Raw genomic sequence first — 27,866 nt, 5'->3', positions numbered from 1 at the left:
CCGGCCCTGCCCTGCCCTGCCCGCCCCGGCCCTGCGCTGCGCTGCCGGCGGCTGGGCCCGGCCCGGCGCCGCCATGGCCTCCGACAGCGACACCGAGGAGTTCTACGATGCGGCCGAGGACGTGCACCTGGCGGGCGCCTCCCCCGCGCCGTGAGTCCGCCGCCCTGCCCTGCCTTGCCCTCCCTCAGCGCGGCCTGGGGGGGAGGCTGCCCCCCCCCGGCCGGTACCGCTTCGGGGAGCTCCTGAGGGGCGGGAGCGGGGCCTGCCCCGAGCCTCGCCGCCCTCCGGCGGCTCAGCGCCCCGGGAGCGCGGTGCCCGGCCGGACCAGCAGCGGGCAGGCGGGGCTGCGCCCGGTGGGGGGTGGCTGAGCCGGGGACGAGCCCGAAAGTCGGGAGGATGCGAAGAAATCGAGCAGTTTTCCATGTATTTCCTAAGGCTTGTGGGGATGGCAGCAGCCATTATCGCGATGAGATCATATCTGTCTTCCTTGGGCAGGCAATATGTAGTTTTTAGAATAGACGTGCGGAGATGAAATCGGGGCTGACAGCGCTAATCCCTGAAATACGATAAAAATAACAGCTTTTCTGAGGGAAAAGGAGAGAGCGAGCTTCTTCAGCAACAGGCTAAATGTTGTTGCATGTAAAGCAACTTCTAGTGTGCTCTGTCGCTTGTTTTTGATGGTGTTGCTTTGATGCTTCTCGTATTTAGCCAGTGTGGGATTCTGTGTAGCGAAGTTGCAACAGTATTTTACGGATTCCTATTGCTGTTACCTCAAAACTAACTGTGTCACCATATTGTTGGTGTTAGCTAAATACGCTCCCTCTTTTTAAATTCTAAATATGTCTTTCTGGTTGTTTGCTAAACAGGTTATGGCTTGTATCAGTTCTTTTTTTCATGTAGCCTGGACCAAACCTCTCCATTGTTTGACCTTGCAGGATGAGGTTTCATGTACCTTATTCAAAAAGCAATAAGATATGGATTGTGGGAGCCATCCATTTGAAGCTTTAATAATTGACTAAGGACCTGTTTTAATCTGTGTGTTAGTGGTCACTGGATGCCTCAAACAAAGGAAAGACTAGACCTGTTTTCCTCACGCACACATCCTGTATCAAAGCTTTTCTGAACTTAGTTTTTTACATAGCCTGATGAAAAACGCATCTTGGCATACAGTTCCACGAGATGTGGTAAGCCAAACGAACAGCTTTTGTGCCAAAATGAGGTTTTGCACCAGCTGCTTACCTTGTTCTGCCACTAGTGATCATCAAACCCTTCTGCAAGTTGCTTTAACTCAAAGTAATTTTAATCAACCGAAAGCTAGAAACAACAAAAACTATTCAGTAAGTTAAAACAGCTGCAACCTGGCATGGTAATGGGGAACAGGAGAAGGTGAAGGTGTAAGATTGTGTGGCTAGGAGCCACAGGCAGGAAGGGGGACACAGACATTTTGGTAGAAGTGAGCATTGAATGTGGCCCAACAGCACATCCTGCCTTTTTTTTTTTTCTTTTTTTTGATCCAGATAACGCCATGTGTTATCTGTGTTTGATCCAGATAACACCAACTTTGCAGGTTTCCCCTACCTGTATCTAAGCAGAACTTGATAATATGGAGTCACTCACTAGAAATTAAAATGAAAGATGCTTCTAATTTTTCTGTTTCTCTTCTGTAACCTGTAAGGTTGCATCATTGACTCAAGTTGATAAAATTCTGTGAGCTTGAGTCAAGTAAGGAGGTGATCTCCGAGGGCTTTGCAATACAGGTACTGAATCTGTAATTCAGTCTGCTCTTTAATCTTTGCAAACCAATATGGAGAGTATTTTCTCTAAATAAGTTTTGAGATTTCTTAAGAGCTAATTTCACATTTACATTGGACACTTCTTGGAAGCAGGCTTGTAGATTCTAGTTTTCAGACCTGTGCATGTGTAATGGCATTGAGTTGGGACCCACAAAAAAAAAAATCAAAACCTTCTTGTTGGAGGAAAGGCAACTGAAAACAAGCACATATTGCCCTCTGCAGTTTGAGGGCATTTCCTTGTGTGCCTTGAAGGCATTCAGTGTTTTGGTGATCAGCAAAAGCACTTGGGAATCCTTTTTGGCAGCGTGTGCTACAGCCGGGTTTTAGTGCAGCGGTGTAGATGTATTTGCCCTCATTAAAAATGTGGAGTTTGTAGCTTCCACCCCCCTGCCCCAAGTTCTGTGTGCGTAATTTTAATAACTGCTGATCTAGAAATTCTGAAAGTGGTGACACCTGTTTATGTAAACTTGCTGACTTCTTTGCTATTTATTTGTTTTATTAATTGTCTTGCGGAAGAGTGGAATTTTCAAGTTGGATGTAAGCTACCAATTCCTGCTGTAAATCAATAGGTACTGATGCTTAAGCCCCCCTCTCAAGGAAAGCACCAAATCTGCATCCTCAAGTACATGTATAACTGGTGCTCTTTAAGAATTACTTAGCAAAAATTACAGCACTTGCTACAAAATATTTCTTTTGGACAATAGTGGACTGAGATAGCTCTCCTGGATTGATGACTTCCATAAGGTGAAGTGTGTTTAAACCACATGTTTGGAGGCTGTTGTGTCCCCTCTGGCCAGGCCTGTATGCTTCACTTCTGCTGTAGATCCTTCCTTTTACGTGTAATTCTGCTTTTGACAGGATGAGTGGAGAGTGTCCTTCTGTTAGATAACTAGGTCCCAAACTGTGTCTGTTTCTAAATGCTTTTCTAGACCTAGAAGAAACACTTAACTGTCTTTGTGGACTGGTCAGTGAAGGCATCTATTTGCTGTGTAGCCAGAGGAGTGGAGAGAGAGGGAGAGAGGACAGAAGAGGCCCATATTTAACCTCTGTCCCCCTGCTTTCAAAAGACTGTAACCATGGAAGACGTTTAGGAAAAGATCCTGAAATTTAGAGGCATGAACTGTCCCATGAGGGAGAATGTCAGTTTTGAGAGAAGGAAAATATGAAGTAAGGCACGCTTGTTTGGATGCAGGCACGTGACAGACACTCTTGTATTTTATTTATAAGAAAAATGATCCTCCCACTCTGAAATCAAGAACTGCCAAACCTAATAGTTTGAACGTCATATGCCTAACAGTAAGGGGCAAGTTTGTTCCTAGTGTACTCGTATCCTAAAAATTGTTATCAGAAACCAGACAAAAGGCACTGGATTTAAGAGATGGTGTAGATAACAAAAAATATCCTCTGGTACTTTAATTTAAGTTCTTGAATTTTAACTTCAGTAGTTCTGTCATTTTGAAGTTGCTTTAATGCTTTTCCTGAAGAATCTAGTTTTCTTCTGGTAGGAAGCCGTATAACGTTAAGTTGTGCCCTGTTGACACATGGGACATGTTCAGTACAACTTTTTTCTTGGTGTGTATTTTAGCCAACATGCAAAACTGATCTTGGCAGCAAACAGATGGAGGGTGAAGTGTTAGTTATGTTGCTGTAGTGATTTGCAGCACTGCAGACGAGTTTCCGTGTTCTGAGTTAGCTGAAGTTCCAGTGTTTGTTCCCCAAAGGGTGCACTGCAGGAATGAATCCTTGTGGGTTTGGAGGTGTGGGCTGCGACAGAGAGCTAAATCAAGAATCATAGTAGCTCCCAGGCCAGCTGCAGGTCAGAGGGAGGAAAATCGCATGCCTCTGCCAGCTGAAGGAGAGCAGTAAATACAGTTAGTGGGCTGGCTGCTGAACCTGTGCGTTCTGTGCAGTGCACTGCTACTGCACATATGCTTTAAACATCTCTTCATCTGCCTGTAGCACGCCTGCGTTGTAAGAATGCACATCCTCCCAGGAAAGCAGGCTGTCTGGTTCTGGGGTTTGACCAAGGCCAGTCATTCACAGCACTGGGGTTTTTTGATGGGCTAAATGTTTTGTTTTCCATTACGAATCTTAGCAACAATGTGTTGAAAATGTGAAGCTTATTTCAAGTAGGTACTAGGCTGGAGCTACCTGATAGTGGCGGTGGCAGCTTCCTGTAGTCTGGTCAGTATTAAGATGAATTTGACAGCTGAACAAATACCAAAAACACAAAATCTTCAGAAGTTTATTTGAATTTCAGATTAATCAGGCATCTGGCTCTGTTTGTGCAGGTGAAATGGGATTTTTCTTTGAATTTTGTTTAATCTTTGTAGATAACCTTTGTTAAACTGGTGTTACAGTGGTATATAAGAAAACTTGTTAGAAGTGTTTTATGTGAAATGCAGTCTACAAGATCTATTGTTACCAATTTTTGAATCCCACTATTTACTAAACAATCATACTAGACAACAAAATTAAGTTTTTGCCTTACGTTTTATGTAGCTTGCCTCAGTCTTGATGTTCTGCCTGATAACCCTGTAAAGCTACAGACCTTTCAAAGCAAAATCAGTATTTGATCATTGGATTTTTCTTCATGCAAACTTTTTCAGGTATTTTTGCCACTAAATATACTTTTTGAAAGATGCAAGCATTTCAGATACTGCATCCATAAAACTAGTGGCCTTAAAGTAAAACCAGGGAGTGGAGAAAGCTGGTAACTACAGGTAGTTGGGAAGGCAAGACCATTCCAGAGTAATGTTGATCTACAGGAGACTTCAGTTACCAAACTTATTCTGTGACTGGCTTTGTCTTTATAAATGTAATAGCATATAAGCAGCAACTAATCATGACTAAGGGAGCGGTGATGCCTATAAACATGTAGCTCAAATAATCGCAGGCAAGCCACTAAACTTATTTGGCTATATTATAAAGTGATCTGAAACTGGGATTATTGCCAAACAGTTATGGAAGCTTTGCAGTGTTTGAAAAGTGTGTAATTTCAAGGACAAAGCTTCACCTTGGCGTAATACATGTATGTGTGCGGTATCAAGCTCTCAGCACCGTGTTATATTCTGCACTGGCTATCTCTGTAACCTTTAGCACTTGAGCAGCTTTTTCCCAAGGCAATGCATGAGAGTGGGAAATGACATCTGGTTTAGTTTGAGTGCGGATTTTCCACAAAGCTAACTAACTAAAGATGTCTGAAAGGGTAGCGGTGTCTTTTGAACCTCATATTTTGTGTTACCAGTGGAGGAACGATTTGCCTTGACCAGAAGTGACGTGCTAATTGGTGGGAAGTGTCACAATAGAAAATGAAAGTATCTATTTGCAGTTGAGGGATTTGTCTTTTATTTAGGTTGTAAAGTCTTAGCAATGCCTTCTACTATAGGATCCTACACCTTGCTGAAGCCTCGGCATTAATGTTGTAATTATAAATATATTTCATTGTTAAAGTCAACTTGTGGATTTATGAACTGACACACATTTCTGCCACTATTTCTAAGGCAATCCAAGAGTTGATAGTGGAACTGAAAATGTTTCAGTAACCAGAAATTCAGTGAAGACTGTGGCCTTTCCCAGCAATATATTTTGGAAGACAAAAGATGTGTTTGGTTTTTCACGTCAAAATACCGATTTTGCTCTTTTTTGCACACTGGGGTTAGGATCTTCCAGGAGGATTATACCTCAAAACAGTGTTAAGGATATTATGCGTCTTAAGTGTCAATATCTGGACAGTAGCATCTAGGTTTAAGGTGTTAAATTAGTTACAAATGCTACAGTCTTTATATACCAATCCACTGTACTTTCTTGTTTACTTAACTCTGCTGTATAAATGTGGTCTTTTCTTTTTGCGATGAAATGCTTTCAGACAGTAAAGAGCAGAACAGAAATTCTCAAAAATAAAATGGAAATAGTTTTCTTTTTCAGAAATTATTGTCCCTTGAAACTGTGATTTTGGAGTCAGGAAGGGCAAATTAGACTGAGATTTCTATATTTGTCAGTGTTGCTTGGTACAAGATGATACTCAAAGTTGTTGAGTGTCACTGGCCTTGGTAGCCAGCTGGGCTGTTGTGTGACTCAATATTTAAATATCATCCTGTGGAAAATATAAGTTCAGGATCTAGGAAGAGTTGACTGTTCACTGATAGGATTGAGTGGTGACCTGAAGAGAAGTAATTATTTGATACCATTCCCCTAAGATGCCTTGTTCTCTCATGTAATTAGTGAAATGAGAGGTTATGTGTGAGTGGGTGCTAATGCAAATTCACTGTTTCAGAGTACGGATTTTGGAAAGTAGTGCAAAACTACTTCCCTCTTGTTTTAATGTAAATACTTATATTTATACCAAGTGTCAAGATTAGAAACAAGACCTTGCATTTGCTGGAGAGGCTGAAGGGCAGCATGCCTATCACAGCGTTGACTCTGCAGATCAGGGTTCTAGCACTTGATTTGCAAGCTACTAGAGCGTTTGAACTGCTTTCTGAGAGTTTTGGTGTCTTTGATATCCACCCTGTGCTCCTTGTCTGTGCTAATTTTAAATTGTCTGTAATGCAAAATGATTTTTTTATCTGTACTTGGAATAGCATCACTTTATTAGAAAAGGGTGATAGAAATATGATTTCTAGAAGATGCTGCTGAGAAACTCTCAGGGATTATAGGAGCTGCGGATCTGCACAAACAATTGAGCGCTTAACTATTTGGAGCCTTTTGTGTAAAGGAGTGGTATGAGAAGCATTTACTCCGTTGCTGGTCTAAAGTATCAAGTATACTTTCACTGTAAAGGAAGACTGAATTAAAGACTGTTTAACATGAAGCTTACTGTCAAGAGACTTATTTTTTTTTCTTGGAGCTGTGCCTAACTCTTCCATCTCTTTCTAACAGGTCACCAATGAAAGTCGGATCCCATCTATTAAAGGTGAGTTTCTTCTTAAAATCAATTAAATTCTTGTTGATGAGCATGATGTTGAGCATTTCTACCTAAAGTGGATATACTACAGTAGCCCTAACATCTACACAGACAGGAAATTACAGGCTTTCCTTGTTGTAGGTGGCAGTTGTTGTGCTTACATCTCTTGAAGCTCCAACTTCACTTCTCTTTAGGGTATGTTAACCTGTCTTGAAGCTAATTTTATTCTGAAATGTATGTGTGCAATTTAATTGAGCTCTACTTAATTACTAGACTATCCTCTTTCAAGTGATTTGTGAGGAGTAAGCAAGTCTCTGCAGCACTTGGTTTTTGGTCTTGTTTTATATGAAATAATTGACTTTGCTCTCTTCTGTCTTCAAAATAAGAAAAATCTTACTGTTTGTACTTCAAAAGCCTCCCCTCTAGGTTATGTGAAGATAAAACACTATATTTAGCTTAATGAGACAGCATTGCCACTTCCCACGCAGGTAATTGGTATGCTGCATCTGTGCATAGTGACAGTGCAGCTGAATCTGGCACGCATTAAATAAGAGAAGGGTTGGAATGCTGTACAAATAATGCTTGTTTCCTGGTCTCAGAAGGCCAAAGGTGATGCTATGTAACACTGTTCCATAGAGTAAAGAAGGCTTGGCATTTTGTCTGCAAAGTGTTGGGAAATCATAGTGAAAATAGTGCCTCTGATTTGTCAGAAGCAGTCTGCTCTGAATCAATACTTTCACAGTGATACCATATCTCATGGTATCTCTTATGGAACAGAGACTTGTCCCCTATTTTGTGTTCTGTTTACTGTTCCTTTAATCATTAAGTATTACATGTGTAAGTCTTTCAAGAAATGTCATTCTATTGTTCTGACTAAACTCAGTGCAATCAGTGAACTTCAAAACTAACTTCAATGTGTTGTTCACTGATTTATTAACTATGGAGTTCTTTATGTTGCTTGTAGGTTTTTTATTTTTTCTAAGTCACTTGCTCAAAGCTAAGTTTTTGAAGGTGGAAAAAGTACTTGCTTCTCTGCTTGGTACTGTATCAGTTGAGTGAATGTGTGACTAATGGTATAGTTTGTCTTGGAATGGGTAGGAAATATTTCCTAAGTCCAAAGTTAACAGGTGTGTGAGTTTAATGTCAATAAAATTATAAATTAATGTAATGGGCTTCTGTAGACACTGATTACACTTAAGTATTTAAGTCGTCATACCTTTGAAGATAGATTTTAGTGATAAAGCAAGGTAGAAATTGCGTTTAGATTCAAAAAACTTTGTGGAAGGAGGGGGAGGAAGTGGTGATGGAGGAAGAATTTTCTGTAACTGCAGCTGTCTGCATGATGTGCCATTTCTTGAGGTCAGAACTCTCAAAGATGGCTGTCTGCAAGAGTTGAATGTTGTTTTCAAGCATATTATAGTATGTTAGTATGCTATAAAGATTCTGTTTGACTAGCTAAGTGTCTAAAAAAAGTCTAAGAAGAAATTTCTTAGGTACCTGTACCCAACAGTCACTCTAAATCTTGTCAAGGTCCAAAAAACCATGTAGAGGTCTTTTAAAAATACCCGTTCAATATGGGCATTAGGTATCTTGTGCATATCCAAAACTGTATAAGCGGAAGTAAATTATTAGCCTAACAGCAATTGTTTCTAATAATAACAGCTAGCCTTTGGGGGCTTTAATATTGTGGGGAGACAGTTTGGAGACTGCTGGCTTCAACAGAAGAGAATTTTGTATCTGTAGACAGGAAGGAGGAGTAGAACAGCAGTTCTGTATCTCAACTCAGGGAATCAGTTGAGATATGTTTGTTTTTTTAGTGTTTCAAGCTCAATAACTTAATTCTTTGACCCACTTGTGAGGAGTTTTTCTCTTTTGTGAGACAAGTACAGGCTTTTATCTGCAGCTTTGGTCACCAAATAGACCATGCATATAGTCAAAACCTGACTGGACACATCTCTGAGCAACTTGTTCTTGTTGGCTCTGCTTTGAGGACTACAGAACCTTCACAGGTCCCTCCCAACATCAAGGATTCTGTCAGATTCCCCTTTGGATATTGCTAATATATATGCTTGTAGGCAATGTGTTCAATAATTTATGTAGAACAGAAGTCATATGATGAAGCTCCTACTAGACCATACTAACTGAGGTTAAAGCAGTATCCTTCTATGGTATAAACTACTTGCTTTTCTGAACTTAAGATTTTTCAGGAATCAATGAATACATTCACTCACAACTAGAATATTTTCAGTTCTGTTTTAAGACTTTGTATAGAATACCTATGCTTACATGCCCATGTTTAGGCCCAGCGTAAACCACGACAATGCCCAAAGTGTAATCTAATTCTAATATTCCCAGGGTTGCCTATCTTAAGCATGATTTTTTTTTTTTTAATTAAATAAGGCTTAAAACTATTACAAAGAATTACTACATTATTGTGTCACACAAGGCCACCTTTAGTTAATTGCTTTTATTAATTCTTTGTTTGGTAGGATATGCCAAAGTGTTGATGCTGTTTGCAAATCTCGAAACTATAGTTCTTAAACTGCAAGCTGACTTCACATCAGTAGTATAATAACCTGGTAGTGTTTATTATACATATATAAAGAATAAATAGTGTACTAGCTTTGAATATTCTTGGAGTCTTTCATCCAAATGATGATTTTCATCCAGAAATGTTCTTTTTTTTTGCTTAAATCCAGTTGTTTCACTTGTTCTGCTGCAGTTTATTTAGATTTTGGAAGGATTTGCATGAAGATGACTGATGGCAAAAATAGACAATGTGCACTAGGAATAAATTGTAGAACGTAAGATTCTGTGTCAGAACCTCAGAGACATATTTGTGACTGCTCGATAGATCTGCCCGACTTAATCTGGAAATTTTGAAAATTTTTTTTATTATATGTTGCGATAATAGAGTTCCTGCATCCTTTCCCACAAGCTGATAAAGGAAAAAAATATTTTAATGTGGATTTTCCTTGCTGCAGATTATTAAATGTGTATGCTTCTCTAAACTTCATGCTACCTTCATTTTTATTTTAGTTGAGGTTGAAACATCTTAAAGATAACTGCCTTTTTTGTTTAATAGTGTGCAGGCTTTCTCTCTGTGCGTGGTGGTGTGAAATACTCTTCATGTGTACTGTGCATTACTGCTTAAACGTCTATCTGACAGCAGTAATGTGTGAAAATGTAGCAGAATTCTTGTCCTTTATGCTATTTAATTTGTTGTAGCTATGTTTTTGTTAGATCATCAGGACTTACTACCATCATCTTATTGATATCTGCCATTATTTTTCCATAGGACACAGACAGCAAGCTACACAAAGCTGGAAATGAAACCTTCGTACAAGAAATAAAACAAGATGATTCAAAAGAGGTTAGTTAAATATTGTTTTGTGCTTCCAGTGTCACACTAGAAATATTAAATTGACAGTTGGTCTTCAATCTGAAACTAGCATGGGTTAGAATTTGTTGTTAATGTTAGTAAGAGTGTCTATCCAAAGTGTAAATATGAAACTAGGAGTTCTAAAAACATATTTAGGTTTCACCAGTGATGAATTATTTGTATAATTTGCAGGATCATATTTAGCAGTGCATGAGAACTCTGAAGAGTAAACAGCTCCTGTTTCCTAATTTCCTCTCAAAGTATATTAAAGAGGAATGGAGATTAGTCACTCTGTTTTATTTTTCAATTATATCTATTTCTGCACCTAGGTTTCCAGAACTTTTAAACAAAATATATTTTTGTATACAAAGCAACTCTTCAATGGAAGAGTTTTGTAGGTGTTGTACAGACTGACGGGTAAGTGGACCCCAGAAATGCCTGCTATTTAACTGTAGAATGGTTTTGGTTTTGTTTTTTAGATAATTGACAGTATTATAGAAGAAAGCCAGAAGGCACAACAACTGGATGATGATTCTTTAGCTTCTAGAGGAAAAGAACTGACTGTTCCAACTTCAGATGCAAATGCTTGGATTTCTGGAGCAGGTATCATTAGTAGTATTCCAGAAGTAATGGCTGCTAAAGTATCATTACAAGGAGATGCTGGAGAACTGGTGTATCAGAGCATATGTAAGGACACTGAATTGGAGTCAGGGAAGCTTTTGTTTACTTCTGAGCAAGAAGAAACTCATAAACTAACAAAAGTAACAAACGCAACTGACCATAAAATGCATGAAACTGAAGCACAAGAAGAAACATCAAAAAATGAGGACATAACAGACAAGAAAGAGGCAAATACTGTAGAACAAGCGGCTTCAGATTTATCTACCAAAGACCTTTCTACAGCAGAAGAAATGCCTCCAGCAAAACCGCCGAGGCAGCTTACTGTAGAACCTGATATAGTTGCTAGCACAAAGAAACCTGTCCCAGCACGGCCACCACCTCCAACAAATGTTCCTCCTCCGAGACCACCACCACCTGCACGGCCAGCTCCACCACCCCGGAAGAAGAAGAGTGAACTGGATTTTGAAGTGCAGAAACCTGTTTTAGAAGGCAAGTATTCTATTTTAGGTGGCTTTAGTTATCTACACGGTTACTGGTTTTGTGTTTTGAGTGAAGAATCGTTCTGTCCTGTGATTTTAGATAAGTTGATGTGTAAATGAGGAAAAAACCAAATTCTTCAACAATCTTAGCTTCTTACACTGGCGAAACACCCTTTTGCATTACAAGTATTCCTAATACATAGACTTTTGTGTAAACTAACACTTCCTACCAAAATAGCTACTTCTGTAGCAAGGAGAAGCTGTAGACTGAGGTCTCATGAACGAGTAGCCCTGGGCTACTAGGAAGATGACTAAAAAAAAAAAATAATTGTTAATAAAGCCTAACAGGACTAGGTGCAAAATCGTGCCTGTGCCTGCAACTATATATTAAAGATGTAATTGATAAGGCAAATTTGGTGGCATTTGATGTTTAAAAAAAAAAAATCAAACTTCTCAGAAAACATGTTCAGGGCTGTAACTATGATGTTAGGAGTGTAACGATCCATAGCCTGTCTATGGCAAGCGTTATATTCTTTCTAATACACATCTCTTTTCAGTTTCTCGAGAGAACTTCACAGCTGGTGGTCTTTTAACTCCAAGTACGGTGACAGAGGGCATGCCTAAAGATTCTCAGCCTTCTTTGGATTTGGCAAGTGCAACTAGTGGAGATAAAATAGTCACTGCACAGGTATTGGGAAATGGTTATAAACTCAGTAACTGTAATTTTTTCTATTACTTTAGTGTTACGGTAGAGATAAGGTATTCTATGTCTGCAAAATTTCAGGAAAATGGGAAGGCAGCCGATGGCCAAACAACAAATGAAGTACTTGGACCACAAAGACCCAGGTCTAATTCTGGAAGAGAGCTCACGGATGAGGTATTAATCAATGTGGTTTGTACGTAGTACATTCTTGTGCTTGCTTTTCCAGTCTGTTGAATGAATTTGAGTCGTCACGTGTCACTCTGCGCTCCGAACCACTGTATACTGTGACCGGAGATGCTAATAGGAGTGATGGCATGTTGGCTTTGTCAACCTAAGCACTTTGTGGTCCCCGAGTCATATGTGGTATTAGTGTTTGAAAGTGTAAGCTGCGATAGGTCTGAAATGCTGTGAGTTCATGTTTGTAGCTATGCAAACACGTGATGAGATTTCACCAGCAAACCTGGTGTTTATCGTGCATCTAAAAGGGCAAGGAGTCAGGAATAGGAGTATGATTTTCCTCATATTGAAAAATAGTTTCTTCAGTTAACACGATCAGGATTAATGGAAGTTATTATTGGGCTGCTGCCAGTTTTTGTTTGTGTATATCTGTGTATAGGTTTTTTTGCTATTGCTGAACAGACGTATGTGTTCCATGAGATGTTCCAAAAATCCCTTTTCATTTGTATAGTACTAGTTAGGTCTGAATGCTTTTTCTCTGAAGGTAAAGGTTGTCTTTGACTAAATCTACACTACAGCTGTTAAAATATCTGAAAGGGAAGACTTCGATGTCTTAATTACCTAGTATGTTTGACACCAGCGTGGAAGGTGTCAGGCAGTGGCTGATGTCATCACAAGCCTGGGTTTCATAAATTAGAAATGCAGCTATACAGACATGTCATTGTCCATCTGTGTATAGTGGTTGATAATGTTCGCGTTAACATGCTAAAGGCAATTTTAACTGAGAGTTAGTCTTTGTAAAATAAATATATAGTGACTACAGAATTTCCCATTAAGATAAATAATCTGTTAGATCCAATTATTTATATTTTGCTCAAGGTTTTGGAGTCTAATCAAGTCATCTTGGTTTCACATCTTATTTTTTCCACAGGAAATTCTAGCAAGTGTAATGATAAAAAACCTTGATACAGGTGAAGAAATACCCCTGAGTTTGGCAGAAGAAAAGTTGCCAACAGGCATTAATCCCCTAACTTTGCATATCATGAGGAGAACTAAAGAATACGTCAGGTACAAATGATGATAGTAGGTTTCGGTTGCTCTTGTAGTTTTTGCATACATAGGGGCTGGTCTTACACAAGTAAAGAGAGTCACAACCCATCTGTGCTAATTTCCAGTTCTCTATTAACTTGACTGTTTATTGAATTTTTCTAAGCCAACTAAAAGTTGTTGATATTATTGGAACTTGCCAGGCAAGTATGTCTGAAAATCCAGCTGAACTGCAGTTAGCACCTGATGTGCTAAATGTTGTTATTTCTATACTGAATTAAACACAGTTTATGTTGTTGATGCTGCCCTGCCCCCTCCACCCCCATAGCTTTTTCAGTGTTTAATTTAGTAGACTTTGGTGCTCTGAAGATGTGGTCAGCAGTATAGCGGACTACTTTGAGGTTTTCCTGTTCTCAACAGGGTTTTAGGCCCTTCTAATGTTTAAAACTGAGTCTGTTCGTAAACTTTGATAGAAAATACCATTTCTTAATGATCAGGAAATCGTACCGGTCTGGATGTTTTTTTTTTTTTCAAAAGCCTAGATTTATGTGAATTGTACCTCAGAAAATTTTTAGGTTTTTTGCATTGCAGAATTGTCATTGAAAACCTCACTTCTGTAGAACTGTACTCTTCTGTGTACAAACTTTGGTTTCAGAATTAACCACTGTTAAGTTGTTTGATTTATGGAAAGCAAGGTATGAGAACAAGGTGGCATGTTACTAGTTTCTAGTAATGTAATGTATTTTGTCTGCTCTTAACTTTCAAAGCGTCTCAATAACCTTAAGTTTGAAGTTTGTGGGAGTAATGTATCTTTGGCATTTGGAGAGTCTATACAGTTTTAGTATGAAGATCCCTAAGAATTGAAAGATCTATTTTATTACTTGATTAACATGTCCATGTTTTTCCAGTGTGTTACATGAAGGAATAAAGGTGTATTCTAAAACCCAGATCCTACTTTACTGATGTTTCATTCAACTTAGATTCATTATGATTTTGTATTAAACAATCATTTCTGTATTTCCTAGTAACGATGCAGCACAGTCTGATGATGAAGACAAAATGCAGACGCAGCAAACTGATTCTGATGGAGGGAGGTTAAAGCAAAAAACGTAAGATGCTGTTTCATGTCCCTACAAAGAAGAGACAGGTTTTGTTTTTCTAAGCTGAAGCTCCCCTTCTGACTTCTGAACAAGTTACCTTTTAAGTATAAGTGTTACCTGAATTTAAATAAGCTCTGCAGTTAAACGGAGGATTACATGACTGCTGACAAATTAAGTGCTTATTTTAAGAAGCAGTTATGGAAAGAGATAATACTGCATTTCAAATCAAAACTACTGTTTCATAATAGAAAAAAAAAAGAGAATTTGCCAGTGTTATGTGTTGAAAAAGTGCCCTTGCTTTTTAAGGACCCAGCTGAAAAAGTTCCTTGGCAAATCTGTGAAGCGAGCAAAGCACCTTGCTGAAGAATATGGTGAACGTGCTGTAAATAAAGTTAAGAGTGTTCGAGATGAAGGTCAGTGACACTGACTTTTTTATATATATTTTTTTTAATAGGTTAGTCTGTTTATCCTTGGGCTTCTAGGAATCAAAGATGTCTGAGGAACATATACTGCTGTATGCTACCGCTGTACAGTTAATGGGGCTTTTTAGAGTTAAAGCTTGTAGCTTGGCATTCTGAGACTAGCGGGTTACAAGGATGAATTCTTGTAAAGTAGTAGTTGAGAGACCTTTTCAGCTAAACCAGTTAAATACTGTAATTTTTGTTGTGCTGTTAGAAAGCTGTCTGGATAGCAAAATGTAAACTTTTGGAAAGTTATTCCAGCAAAGGTAGAAGTGAGGGTTGTCTTCCTTTAATAAAATCAGATTGTCTTCTGATGACCAGTGCCACCATTAGAATTCTCATGTAGTTTGAGCTCCTGTTAGGAGATTTCCCAGCTGCAACTGAATTTTCCCCTTCTTTCATCAGTGTTTCTTCCGGACAGACTTCTAGTACTGCAGTAAGCCAATTGAACCACAGCCTGAGAGACGTGCCGTAGAACTGCTGCACTTTAGCATCTTATGGTGCCACTGGCCATTTGCCCCAGCAATTTTGCAATTGTTATGCTTTGTGGACAAATCACCAGGCCACTTCAGTGTATTCAGTCAGAAGAAACCAATACAATGAAACAGATAATTTTCAGCATGCGTTAAACTGACAGAAATCACTTAGTGCAGGATTTGCTGAGTGTGAGACCTGGTGCAAAGAAAGGGGCAGAACAAAAATGAATAGCAGCTCTTATTTTGAGTGTTCAGTGTTTGGATTCACTGAAACCTAAAATTAGTGTAGATGTATTTTTAGACTTTGATGCAACAGTATTCTTGTTTTGCTTTAAAATCTTAATATTGCCTGTAAAAATTTGCTAATTCAAGACTAACGTGCTACCGAAAAGCATTGGCAATTGCTCACTATTAGATTAAACATGTGCTGCAATATATACTGCTGAATTTGTGTTCCTCTTAGTCTTCCATACAGATCAAGACGATCCCTCTTCCAGTGATGATGAAGGGATGCCCTATACAAGACCAGTTAAGTTCAAAGCAGCACATGGTTTCAAGGGACCTTACGATTTTGAACAAATTAAAGTTGTTCAGGATCTCAGTGGAGAGCATATGGTAGGTCTCACAAGTTTCATCTGTGGTTTCGCTGAATCTGTTCAGCCTGAGTTTCAACTTCTAGTTTTCATCTACTTGATTACCTCCAGAAATCACTGTCAGGTTTATTTTTCTCGAAGAGCAGTTTCATTCTGGAAAATAACCTCTTGGGAAGAAATTAAAATTTGGCTGTTCGATCAAATCTTCAGAATGGAAAAAAAAGAAAAAGAAAGTCTGTGGATACTCGAGCTTCAGGGATTCTCAAGAGCTTTTCCTTGAAGAGTTTTGGTATTGAGTGGTACTTGGTTTCTTGGTTCTTGCAATTACAGATTTAGGCTGAAACAGGCTATGTTCCATTACCAGAACTGAGCACAGAGCGGTAGGGCTGACTTACTCAGCAAATAAACTAGTCTGCCTATTAGAGATATGAACGCAAGTATTGAATAGAAATACTAGATAGGTTCCGGAGGCAAAAGTGGGGAGATTAATGGGGTGTGTGGATCAGAATGATGAGGGGAGAGACCAGGATGTGATATTTGCAGAGATGCCAGTGGAGAATGCGATGGAGAAGCTACCTATTTATCACTGTTGGAAGTGTGCATGCTTCCCTGCAGAGCCTGAAATACATTCTAGTACTCCCGCTTCCCAGATTCTTATGCTGACAGCAACTGTCGGACAAGAATTGAAACAGTCCCCCAGCTTTAAGTGTTAGGCTAAGGATAATGACCTAACGTAATCAGTTTGACTGCAGAGCTTGTCATCCACAACTAAAGTTTCCAGTCCTAGTGGTAATCCATCTGTGTTAGTTTCTGTCATGCCAGTAGCTGACTTCTTAAAACCTAGGAAATGACCCAAAAGGATGCTAGGTTGGTGGAGTCAAATGCCTAATAAGTGTTCATTAGAGAGGTGTTCCCCAGGGCTCAGTATGGGGGCCAGTTCTGTTCAATATCTTTATCACTGACCCAGAGGAGGGGATCAAGTGCGCCCTCAGTCACTTTGCAGATGACACCAAGTTGGGTGGGAGTGTCAACCTGCTTGGGGGGGGTAGGAAGGTTTTGCAGAGGGATCTGGACAGGCTGGATCGATGGGCCAGGGCCGATGGTCTGAGGTTCAACAAAGCCAAGTGCTGGGTCCTGCACTGGGGTCACACCAACCCCATGAATGCTCCAGGCTGGGGCAGAGTGGCTGGAGAGCTGCCCAAGGGAAAAGGATCTGGGGGGTGTTGGTCGACTGCCGGCTGAATATGAGCCAGCAGTGTGCCCAGGTGGTCAAGAAGACCAACAGCATCCTGGCCTGTATCAGGAACAGTGTGGCCAGCAGGGCTGGGGCAGTGACTGTCCCCCTGTGCTGGGCACTGGTGAGGCCCCACCTCAAGTGCTGTGTCGTGTTTTGGGCCCCTCACTACAAAAAACATTGAGGTGCTGGAGCGCATCCAGAGAAGGGCAACGGAGCTGGTGAGGGGTCTGGAGCACAAGTTTTGTGAGGATCAGCTGAGGGAGCTGGGGGTGTTCAGCCTGGAGAAAAGGAGGCTGAGGGGAGACCTTCTCGCTCTCTGCAACTATCTAAAAGGAGGGTGTAGGGAGGAGGGGTCGGTCTCTTCTCCTAGGTAACAGTGATAGGACAAGAGGAAATGGCCCCACATCGCGCCAGGGGAGGTTTAGACTGGATATTAGGAAAAATTTTTACACTGAAAGGGTTGTCAAACACTGGAAGAGACTGCCCAGGAAAGTGGTGGAGTTGCCATCCCTGTAGGTATTTAAAAGACATGATTTAGTGGTGGTTTTGTCAGTGTCAGGTTGATGGTTGGACTCAATCTGAAAGGTCCCTTCCAACCTAGACAATTCTGTGATTCTAAATAACAGGAATATTGCATGTGTGGTACTGTGCTTTATTGACTACTGACTCTTTGGAGTTTGCAAGGCAGAGAAAATTGTTGTCTTCACAGGCTTTGCAAAATCTTCATGCCAATTCTGAATTTAACAAATACATGTAGCGCTCACTTTGATTGCCGGAATTGACGTAACCAAGCACAATTTCTATTTTAAAAAAAGAAAAGTGATAGCGCAGCTTGTGCTAACTTCAAGTGGAGCTACAGATACTTGCCAGTTCTACAAATCACGTAGCAGGTTAAAAATCACTCAGAACTCGGCCTTGCTGATTGTTCTAGTTGTACCACTTACGTAGAATGCTGTGGTAGCGCTGAGCTCCCTTAACTCCTCTCCTACAGTAATCTGCATCGTGAGCTGTTCCATTCAAACTGTTCTTGCAAGTATGTTGCTCCGCCCACCAGTTTTAACATACTTTTCAGTGTTTTGTGTTGTACAATTCATTTTACTTGTGATATTTCGTATATGTCCTAAATCTTGTCAGTTTACGTTATAGAAAAACTTTTTGGTATGGAAAAAGGCACTTTATGTAACTTAAACAATGATCTTTTTTATTCTGACAGGGTGCTGTCTGGACAATGAAATTCTCTCACTGTGGTCGATTACTTGCATCTGCAGGACAGGACAATGTAGTAAGAATATGGGTTTTAAAGAATGCTTTTGACTATTTCAATAACATGCGAATGAAGTACAACACAGAAGGTATCTTCCTATGCATCACTAGAGCTCTAAAACACTAGAAATTCCCGTTATTTGGGAACTTAGGTTGACCATGGTGTTTCTGCCTGTGTTCTAGGCCGTGTATCTCCCTCCCCATCTCAAGAGAGTCTGAATTCTTCAAAGTCTGATACTGATGCGGGGGTATGTATACTAGATATTGGGAGGGGAAGGGGTGGAGGGGTTGCACTGTTCTGTAACGCCAGATCTTCGTTGTTGTTTTATCCAAGAGTTCTTGGCCTGTGTCTTTGAGGCATAGATGAACTGTCTTATCAATAGACGGCTTCAGTCAAATACTGTTATCCCATGTGTATGGGGTGCAAGCAGGAAAGAAAGTCACTAAACTTACTGCGTTACAAAATGTGCATAGCTTTGCTGTGGCCTTCTGCCAGGGAACTTGCCTCCTGGAGCAGATTTCTGAGTTAAATGCTAAAGGGAAAAAAAACCCACACTGTTGAAGTTCCTGTCTTGGTGTTTTGCCTCGGAACATTACTTAAGCTTAATATCTGACTTGATGATCTCTTTTCTGAGGAAGGCCAAGCTGAACAATGGGATAGTCAGAAGCGTAATAAAACCTGGCATTTTTAAATTTTTTACATCTGTGCAAAATAAAATGGAATATGATTGACCAAAGGTAGTAAGACGCTGTGACTTGTAGAGTGTTCAGATACTTTAGTAAATCCATCATTAAAATTAATGTATTAATTTTTTTTTCCTGTACTTGGTTTCCAGTAGTGTAAGAAACAGATGACAAAATCAGGGTTTAAGCAAAGATGTTAGAGTTATTTAGCGTGCACTGGTGGGGTGGATATTTCCTTACCTTAGGTGAGTGAATATGCTTACTTAGCCACACACGCCAGTGATCTTGTTTTGAGTTACTTTTGCTGGAGAGCTTTTGTATAGGAACTTCTGTTTTATTTTGCATCTTATTAGGAAGTTAACGTTCTTGGTGTGCACTACAAGCATGGAAACTTTTAACTCACAGTTTATTTTCTAAATTGGAATGCGGTTTTCAAGGTCGATATGCTTTGTTCCAAAAGCTTATCTTAAGATGTTTGCTTAAATTGCTGTTGAGCTCGTCCCATTGAACAAAAGCTGGATGGATGGAAAGTGTAGAACTTCTTCTTAATTTTGGAATTTTAAGATGGTGTTTCACAGCCGATTGTACTTGAAATTGACTTTGATTGTTTATTAGTGCTGTGTTGTTTATTTTAAAGTCCGAAGAGTTGTTCTTCAAATTGTTATTGGCTCTTGGCTCTTATTGCTTTTTGTAAGCAATAATTGTTTTATTGTTAATTTTTCCAGCTAATATTTTCTGATGTTTCTATACACTTCTTGGTAGATTTGCAGTGGAGTTGATGAAGACCCAGATGATAAAAATGCCCCGTTTCGTCAACGACCGTTTTGCAAATACAAAGGGCATACAGCAGATCTTCTTGATCTTTCCTGGTCTAAAGTAAGTCACCTTAATACAGACTACACAGATCTCCTGTGTTTTCATTGTTTTCTTCTGTCAGTTGCCATTGGAACCATACACCTAAACAAAATGAAGCTATCATTGAAATTAAGAGAAAAGGTTTGTAGAAAAAACACTCATTCCAGCTCAAATACTTTAGATAAAATAAACAAACTTACTGGGCTTTGCTAATTAAGACGTTGTTAAAAAAATTGAAATCGAGCTAGTAACAATTACAATTCTGTTTTCAATATTGGGGTTAAATTGTTTAGAGTGGAAGGAATTTCCACTGAGATGCATGATTTCTGGCGTGTGGTGTTACCCCTTTTCTTGTCTTCAGTATGCTTCACTAGTTTTACGCAGTGTACAGATTCTAAAGCTGCTGAATATATACATACATCTTAAACTTAGAGAATTGCCTTGTGCTTAGCTTAAAAAATGTTTCACATAAAGCTTATTCAGTTAAGTCTGCATGTTGGAATACAGATGTAATTTTAAGAACCCAGTCTGGCTGAAGGGTCTTAGGCAGGAGAGACTCTCACCCCTTCTCTGAAGCCTGTTGTGCTGTTTCTTCTCTGAATGCTTTAGCTACTTCCCAAGTAGTTAACATTTCCATTGAGGTTCTTCCAGAAAATTTTCTGTGACTGAGCATCAGTCTACCGGGCTTAAAGAAAGCACCAATCAGTAATGATAACGTAGATAAAACATTTTATCTGAAAGGATCAAATGGTGAATTGCATGGCAACAGAGAAATTGGTAAGACTTTACCGATCTGATTGCTTCTGGATTTTGTTACTTTTTTGTCTATTAATAACCATGGAATTCTCCCGTTTCATAGAATTACTTCTTGCTTTCTTCTTCTATGGACAAAACTGTCAGATTATGGCACATATCAAGAAGAGAATGTCTTTGCTGTTTCCAGCATATAGACTTTGTCACTGCTATAGCATTCCATCCAAGGGTAAGCGTAATTGCTCTTTTTCTTCTAGAAAGGTAGAATTCGAAATTAAAAGAGTCCTCCCCCTTTATTTTTAATTAAAAAATAAAATAAAATTGTATAGTAGAGTTTGTGCACTTTAAAAATATCCCTATTGGATAATATGCTAGAACTTTAAGTGTTCATCTTCACCAGGAGCGTCCACCAGGAGTGGAAAAAATCATAAAGAAATAGAACAGATTGTCCAGGGATCACAGAATCCTTGGGGATGTTTAAAACATGACAGGATATAACCCTCTACAACCTGATCAAACTTTCAAAGCTGTCCTTATTTGATGATTTTTGATCTTATTTGATGATTTTTGAAAAATACTGTAATAAAGCTTCCTAATATTAGCAAAACTGAAGTAGAGGAAAAACATGTTTTGGTGTTCCGTGAACACAGATAACTGGTAGATGTATCGGGAACTCTGAAAGGAGCTTTCAACTCCTGACAAGGTTGGTATTTTTCTAACTTATGTTGAAAGGGTAAAAAGTAACTGTGGCAACAGGAACAATTTTCTGATTTGAGGTATACACACTGCATGTGTCCAATCTTGTCAAAAATCTGTAAGAAATTGAACTCCATTTACCAGTAGTTTTAACATTGTCTTTTCAGCCTTCTTAAACATTATCATCAACTCATCTGAGAGCTCTTATTTGGGAGGTTCTGGAGAGAAGCTGTTCAGAAACGGGGTGGGAAGGTTTTACGGAAATCAGGGCATACTCATAGCGCAAGCAGAGGTTAATGTAGTTTGTCCTCTCAGGACGACAGGTACTTCTTAAGTGGTTCATTGGACGGGAAACTCCGACTCTGGAACATTCCTGACAAAAAAGTGGCATTATGGAATGAAGTAGATGGGCAGACAAAATTGATTACAGCTGCCAACTTCTGTCAGAATGGCAAATATGCAGTCATAGGCACGTACGATGGAAGATGCATCTTCTATGACACGGAGGTAAAATATTTTGGGGACTCTGTATTTTTTTCATGTTAAATAACTAACAGATTTAAAAGTCATGCTTACTTAAATATCAAGAAACAAACTTACTAGAACTTGAAGCAAAATAGCTTAAAGTTTTTACGCAATTATTTCAAATCAGTATGAATTTTAATATCTTTTCAGCACTTGAAGTACCATACACAAATACATGTGCGTTCTACCAGAGGCCGCAATAGAGTTGGCAGAAAAATTACTGGCATTGAACCCTTGCCTGGAGAGAATAAGGTACTCTCTTTCAATGCAACTTTGGCTCAGTACTGGGGTCTGATATTTATAACTAGTGCTTAGTAAGTCTGTGATAAGTCTTGTTTATAGTCACTAGCTTCAATCAGAAGTCTTTTAGCACTACTAAAATGAGCACTACTCTTTGCTGATTTAGACTAATAGAACAGTGATAGAACAGATTTTTCTTGATGATGTTATGCTTTGATCAGTGTAAAGTTATAAAATGCTTACAGTGGCTTTCAGTGAAAACTTCCTTGGCATAACTAACCTCTCTTGAATTTAATATTCATTTGGAAACGTGCTTCATACAGAAGCTGAAAAAATGCTGAAAACTTGGAAACTGGTATCCAAACAAGTGTTGCTCTGTTCTTCACAATCTCCTTTTGTTTAGCTTCAGTCTAAAGTGAAGTTGAAAGGGTCAAATTCTCATCATGCAAAAAACCATGCTATTGCGTGTTAAAGCCGTAATCTAAAGCTGAAGAGTTTGTCACAAAGTTTCAGGGGTGATATGGGGTCAACAGTTGGCTCTAATAGAGTAGCAGATCAGCTGTTATCACCTGTATTATACTCTTCAATGACACAGAAAGGACTTCATTCCAAAGACACGCAGAAGATTCAGAAATCAACAGTGCCTTTGGGTTTGTATCAGATGCTGTGCGTTGGCATGTTAGATGATGTAATGACACACAGCTCAGCATGCACTCTTTTGAAAACAAATAGGAAGTTCTATAATCTGATGCTGATAGCGTTCCAAGAATTGTCACAATTTTGTTGCATAAAACGATTAGGTGAGTTGGAGTCAATATCTGTCTGCTACTCCACTGTACCCTTTTGCTAGCATCATCTCCAGACATACTGCTAACCTGCAATATGCTCCACTTCTAAGGTACCATAAAAGGGCTAATCAGCTGAATGCCTTTATGCATTTTGACAACCCTTTCATAGACTTCTCTGTTCCTTATAAGTACATTAGAGCGTCTGATCTGACAAATGTGGAAAGGAAACAAACTCACATCAACCAAGAGAAAAGCCCAGTTTGCTTATACAGTAGATGATGACCCCTAAACGGCGCTTTGTGATTGATAGGTCCTGATGCTTCAGCAGCATACCTCACTGGAACAGCTGCTCTGCTGTGTTATTGTGGAATATGTTCCAAAATAACCTCTGCAAATTGGTGACTGTTCTTTGGGCCACTGTTTTACTTCAGTAACGAGCAGCTGTTCTGGTTCAGACCAGTCAGGATGATATTTGCAGAATCACAGAATCTTCATGGTTGGAAAGGACCCTTAAGATCATTGAGTCCAACCAAACAACCTACAGTCTCTGCCACTAGAGCATGCCCTGAAGTGACACATCTAGACGTTTCTTAAACACCTCTAGGGATGGTGACTCAATCACCTCCCTGGGCAGGCTGTTCCAGTGCCTGACCACTCTTTCAGTAAAGTAATTCTTCCTAATATCTAATCTAAACCTCCCCTGCTGCAACTTCAGACCATTTCCTCTGGTCCTGTCGTTATTCCCTTGGGAGAAGAGGCCAACATCCACCTCTCCACAACCTCCTTTCAGGTAGTTGTAGAGGGCAATGAGGTCTCCCCTCAGTCTCCTCTTCTTCAAGCTAAACATGCCCACCCTCTCCTCATATGACCTGGTCTCCAGACCCTTCACCAGCTTGGTCGCTCTCCTCTGGACACGCTCTAGCACTTCAATGTCCCTCTTGTACAGAGGGACCCAGAACTGAACACAGTACTCAAGGTACAGTGAAGTTGTCTTCTGTCCATTGACAGAAGACCAGAAAGAAAAATGTCATTGTCCTAAATCTTGTTCTGCTTCTTTGAGCCTGTTCTTTGTCTATGTTACTTCTTTTTTTTAATCGAGAGAACTGCAGTTCTGACAGTTTGAATGAACTGTGTTGCTCCTTCGTGGGCATGCTAATGGTTTCCACTTCTACATTTTATTTATTTATTTTCTAGATTCTAGTGACATCAAATGATTCCAGAATCAGATTGTATGACCTAAGAGATCTGTCTTTGTCTATGAAATACAAAGGTTATGTCAACAGCAGCAGCCAAATCAAAGCCAGCTTTAGGTAAGACAATAATATAGCAATGGTGGTGTTGTATTTGGGAAGTACTATGGCTGAAGTACAGAGGCTTTTGTTTAAATAATCTGTGTACCTTGGTATGAAACTGAACCTCTGAAATGTCGCTTGGCTCAGAATACAAAGGTAACTGAAAGCTCTGGTCAAGTATGACAAACTGCTGGTGAGCAGGGAGCTTCTGGGGCTCTGGGAATCCTTTTGTATTGACAGTGTGATGCATGTCTGTTACTATTGCTGTAAATACAGGAACTGTGCTAGAACTGGTGGGGCTGGGACACTGCATCTTTTCTCTCCTCCATGATAAATAGGTTTTATTTCCTTAATTTTGTCACGTATTGTTGCAGAGGTGTTAGATAACCAACAGTTGCCCAAGGCTGTTGGCCACTGCCTGTGTATCATCACTGTCAGGAAACAGCCTGCAAATCTGACTTGGAATTATTTTTTCCTCTTTCTCTGTGCTGTCCTAAGATGCTTTTCTGAGTTTATTACTGTGACTATCCTAGAAATACTGTTTTTTAAGGTAGTAAAAGAGAGGGAGTAGACAGAGAAGAATATTTGTTCTATTCCCTCCTTGAGCCTCGCAGAAGCGAAAGGGGAAAATGCTTGGGTATATGTTCAACCTGGATGTTAGAGCAGAGGAGGGCAGCAGTGCTTAAGGAATAATTCCAAGTTTAATCTTGATCGTCAGCTGTTGGCCTTTCAAAGCATCTTTAAAGCTGACCCAGTATTTCACAGAGTGTCTGAGGCTGGAAGGGACCCCTGGAGGGGATCTTGTCCAGCCCTGCTGCTCAAGATTAATTTCCCAAATTAAGTCATCTCTACTTACAAGGCTGTAAGAGCAGTAGGTAAATTCGAAGTAAATACGTGAGTTGAATTTGCAGGTACTGTTTTATCTGTCAGTGTGCATTATACAGTCATCTGGTTACAATCTTGTTGAATGCCTTTCATTTCCACCTGTGTGGATTTTTTTTTTTTTGCCTGTGATTGTGTTGTAAACAATTCCTATTGCGCAGTCTCAGGGTTCACACAGGTTCCAGACTCACACAGATGTAAATTACACTTAAAGATTATGCCATTTTCTTGTTGCTGAGTATAGCTGTTAGACTAACCCTCTTCTATGTGGGAAGCTGCAGGAGAACAGCTGTGTGCTGTTCATCAGAACTAGCTTTTCATCCAGAGGGACAGCATCGGGAAGCCTGCGTTGCACGTTCATTGAAGGACTGTGTGGTTTTGAAGCTGCATTGACTACAACAAAGGATCAGATTGAATTGTGAACTTAGCCTGATTGCACTTGTAAAGGTGCACGGCCTCTGTAGAGCTACTGTAACAGTTGCTTGAACAGCTAAGACAAGTAATGTTCTTCCTTGTTTGACTCTTTAGCCATGACTTTACCTACATTGTAAGTGGTTCAGAAGATAAATATGTTTATATTTGGAGCACATACCATGACTTGAGCAAGTTTACATCTGTAAGAAGAGACCGCAATGACTTTTGGGAAGGCATTAAAGGTAAAAATCAGCTTCTTATTTTTGTTTTATTTTTATCTTCTCCTTTTACTTGCTCAGCAGTGCTATTCATTTAGTTTGAACAAACGATTAGCAAGATGCATTGTAAGTGGGCTCTGTCAGAAAACCTTGTCCATAGGAAACTCTACAGATGCATGATGGGGATGGCAAGAGACAGAGTAGCCAAGAGTTCGTCCAGGTTCAGTAAGAGATTCTGAATGGATATAATGTTTTGCTGGCAGGACTTGGGTGTATAAGTGTGGTAATAAATAATTATCGATCCTTAGATCCTTTTTGTAAAAGTGGCTTTGAAAACAGTGCATACTCTCTTTTGTCTCCGACGCACACACAGTCTTTGGGAAATGTGGGACCATATTTACATGAGACGTGTCTTGGAGTTCTTGACAGTTAGTTTTGGGCACTTGAAGGAACTTCCGAGATCCCTAAGTTCATAAAACAATGACAGTTGCTCCTTGAATGACGAGCTTACCTGGTACCACTAGCACTGAGGTTCTTGGATATTTACTAAAATTTTTTTATTTGCTATTCTTGTAAAATTAACAATTCCTTGAAACAAGTTAATCAAAGTTGGATTGTCTTTCTGAAGCGCACAATGCAGTGGTCACATCTGCGATTTTTGCTCCTAATCCTGGTTTGATGGTGTCACTGGAAACTTCTGAAAAGCAAGAAGCTGAAAGTAAGGGAGAAGATTGTGAAACATCAGATACCATACCCTCTGGTAGGTGTTTAAGATGAGCTCTGCTCAATACCGTGGTATGAGGAAGAAAAGATTATGAAAAAGAGTACTTTTAATTTGGGAGGGGGAGGTTTCTTGAGATGAAAAGTCCTTGCATGGACTGCCTTAGCAATTGAACATTTTGGCAGCTGTTGCATTCATAAAACTTGAGAGAATGTGAAGTGAGGCGTGTAGCTGTTGTCCTGTGTGCTTTAGGATTATTGTTTTTGCACTTGAGCTGTTAGGAGGTAGAGCTGTGCCAATATATCATGAAAAAAGTCCCTCTCCTAGAAATGCAGGTGTTTCTTGAAGTATTGGCTAGATAACAGGAATGCGATAGAGGAAGAAGGGTGCCACAGTGATAGCTTATCTTTTAATGAGAGCTTGATTTATATTTTTTTAATGAACTAACGGTTTATTCTCTTTCCTTATTAAGGAGCTTTGAAGACAGATCACACAGAAGTGCTTTTATCGGCTGACTTTACTGGAGCAATCAAAGTCTTCATTAACAAAAAGAAATATGTATCTTAGCTGTTTTGCAACTGACAGCATAAAGCTATGGTACTGTGGGATTGAAATCCATAAATAATGCGGGCAAAAGCAAAGTATCTAATATAATAATGTTACAGGCTGATTTATTTTTAAATCTTTATTTTAAGGCTACTCAAATATTGGATCCTTGGAAAGCAGTGTCTACCTATTAACACCTGGGCTTGTAGAATAGAAAGGAATGTGTAAGAATAATCCTGCCAAACATTAGACTCTAAACTTTCTACGAACAGTTGTTTTGCAATGTAATTGTGAACCTGCACAGGTCTCTGCACGAAAACGTATTCACACATGTGTGTGCCTTGTGGTTAACGTGCACTAATTTGACCATATATCAAAAGGATATTTGTGGTGCTTGTTGCCACTAGATGTCAGGAACGGGGATGGGAAGGGAAGGTTGGAGGTATGGCTGGAAAAATGCTGAATGATCTAGTCTGATCTTTGCACAAAATTCCATTTGAGAAAGTTCTTGAATTTGTAGTAGCTATTGTTCAGAATTTTAAGTTATGCAAGTTTTTGATGGGTCAGCAACCATGTGTAAATGTTTTTATAAATTTCTCAACTTCAGGACGTGAAAAATTTTTTGTTGTCTTTTAATTGTGGTGGACTTTAAATTCCTTTCTTATATATAATCTTTTGCACACTGGAGCACAATACTTGTGTAAAGAATTCTCTCATTCCTTGTTCACGGGCACCAGGATATATTCACCTTCCAGATAAAATTAAGCTACATTAGAAAGTTCTTATATTTTACAACTATGTAAAATAAACTGTTTACATTTTTTAAGCATTGTAGCTTAAAGTTTTAAGTTCTTCTCATTTGTTTAGTGCCACTGAATTTTGAAAGTCTTTGTAAATATTCATATAAAACACCTATGAAGTAACATTCTGGGCATCATAACCCATGAAATGTTATTGACGGTCAAGTGTTTCAGAGAACAGATGTATCATTAAACTTGGTGACATACTTGGAAA

General features: G+C 39.5%; 1 protein-coding gene across 2 annotated transcripts; it reads left to right on the top strand.

The window, feature by feature from the left end:
- Positions 1 to 27,866, top strand: WDR44 (WD repeat domain 44). Of its 2 annotated transcripts, XM_054215621.1 has the most exons (21): positions 1 to 150; positions 6,675 to 6,708; positions 6,841 to 6,894; positions 9,998 to 10,072; positions 10,561 to 11,191; positions 11,739 to 11,869; positions 11,966 to 12,058; positions 12,993 to 13,129; positions 14,134 to 14,217; positions 14,515 to 14,621; positions 15,609 to 15,760; positions 18,189 to 18,327; positions 18,422 to 18,486; positions 19,685 to 19,798; positions 20,637 to 20,759; positions 21,542 to 21,733; positions 21,902 to 22,003; positions 23,974 to 24,089; positions 25,482 to 25,609; positions 26,214 to 26,345; positions 26,779 to 27,866. In XM_054215621.1, exons 1-21 carry the CDS (start codon positions 74 to 76, stop codon positions 26,871 to 26,873), a joined length of 2,781 nt encoding a protein of 926 aa, XP_054071596.1. In that variant the 5' UTR covers positions 1 to 73; the 3' UTR covers positions 26,874 to 27,866. The 2 variants fall into 2 exon arrangements, with proteins under 2 accessions (XP_054071596.1, XP_054071597.1); XM_054215622.1 differs by lacking the exon at positions 6,841 to 6,894.

This window comes from Rissa tridactyla, chromosome 9, assembly GCF_028500815.1.
Source record: "Rissa tridactyla isolate bRisTri1 chromosome 9, bRisTri1.patW.cur.20221130, whole genome shotgun sequence".
In the NCBI taxonomy this organism is placed as follows: Eukaryota; Metazoa; Chordata; class Aves; order Charadriiformes; family Laridae; genus Rissa; species Rissa tridactyla.
Note: the sequence above shows the minus strand (reverse complement) of the source record. Positions and strands in the feature narration are given on the sequence as shown.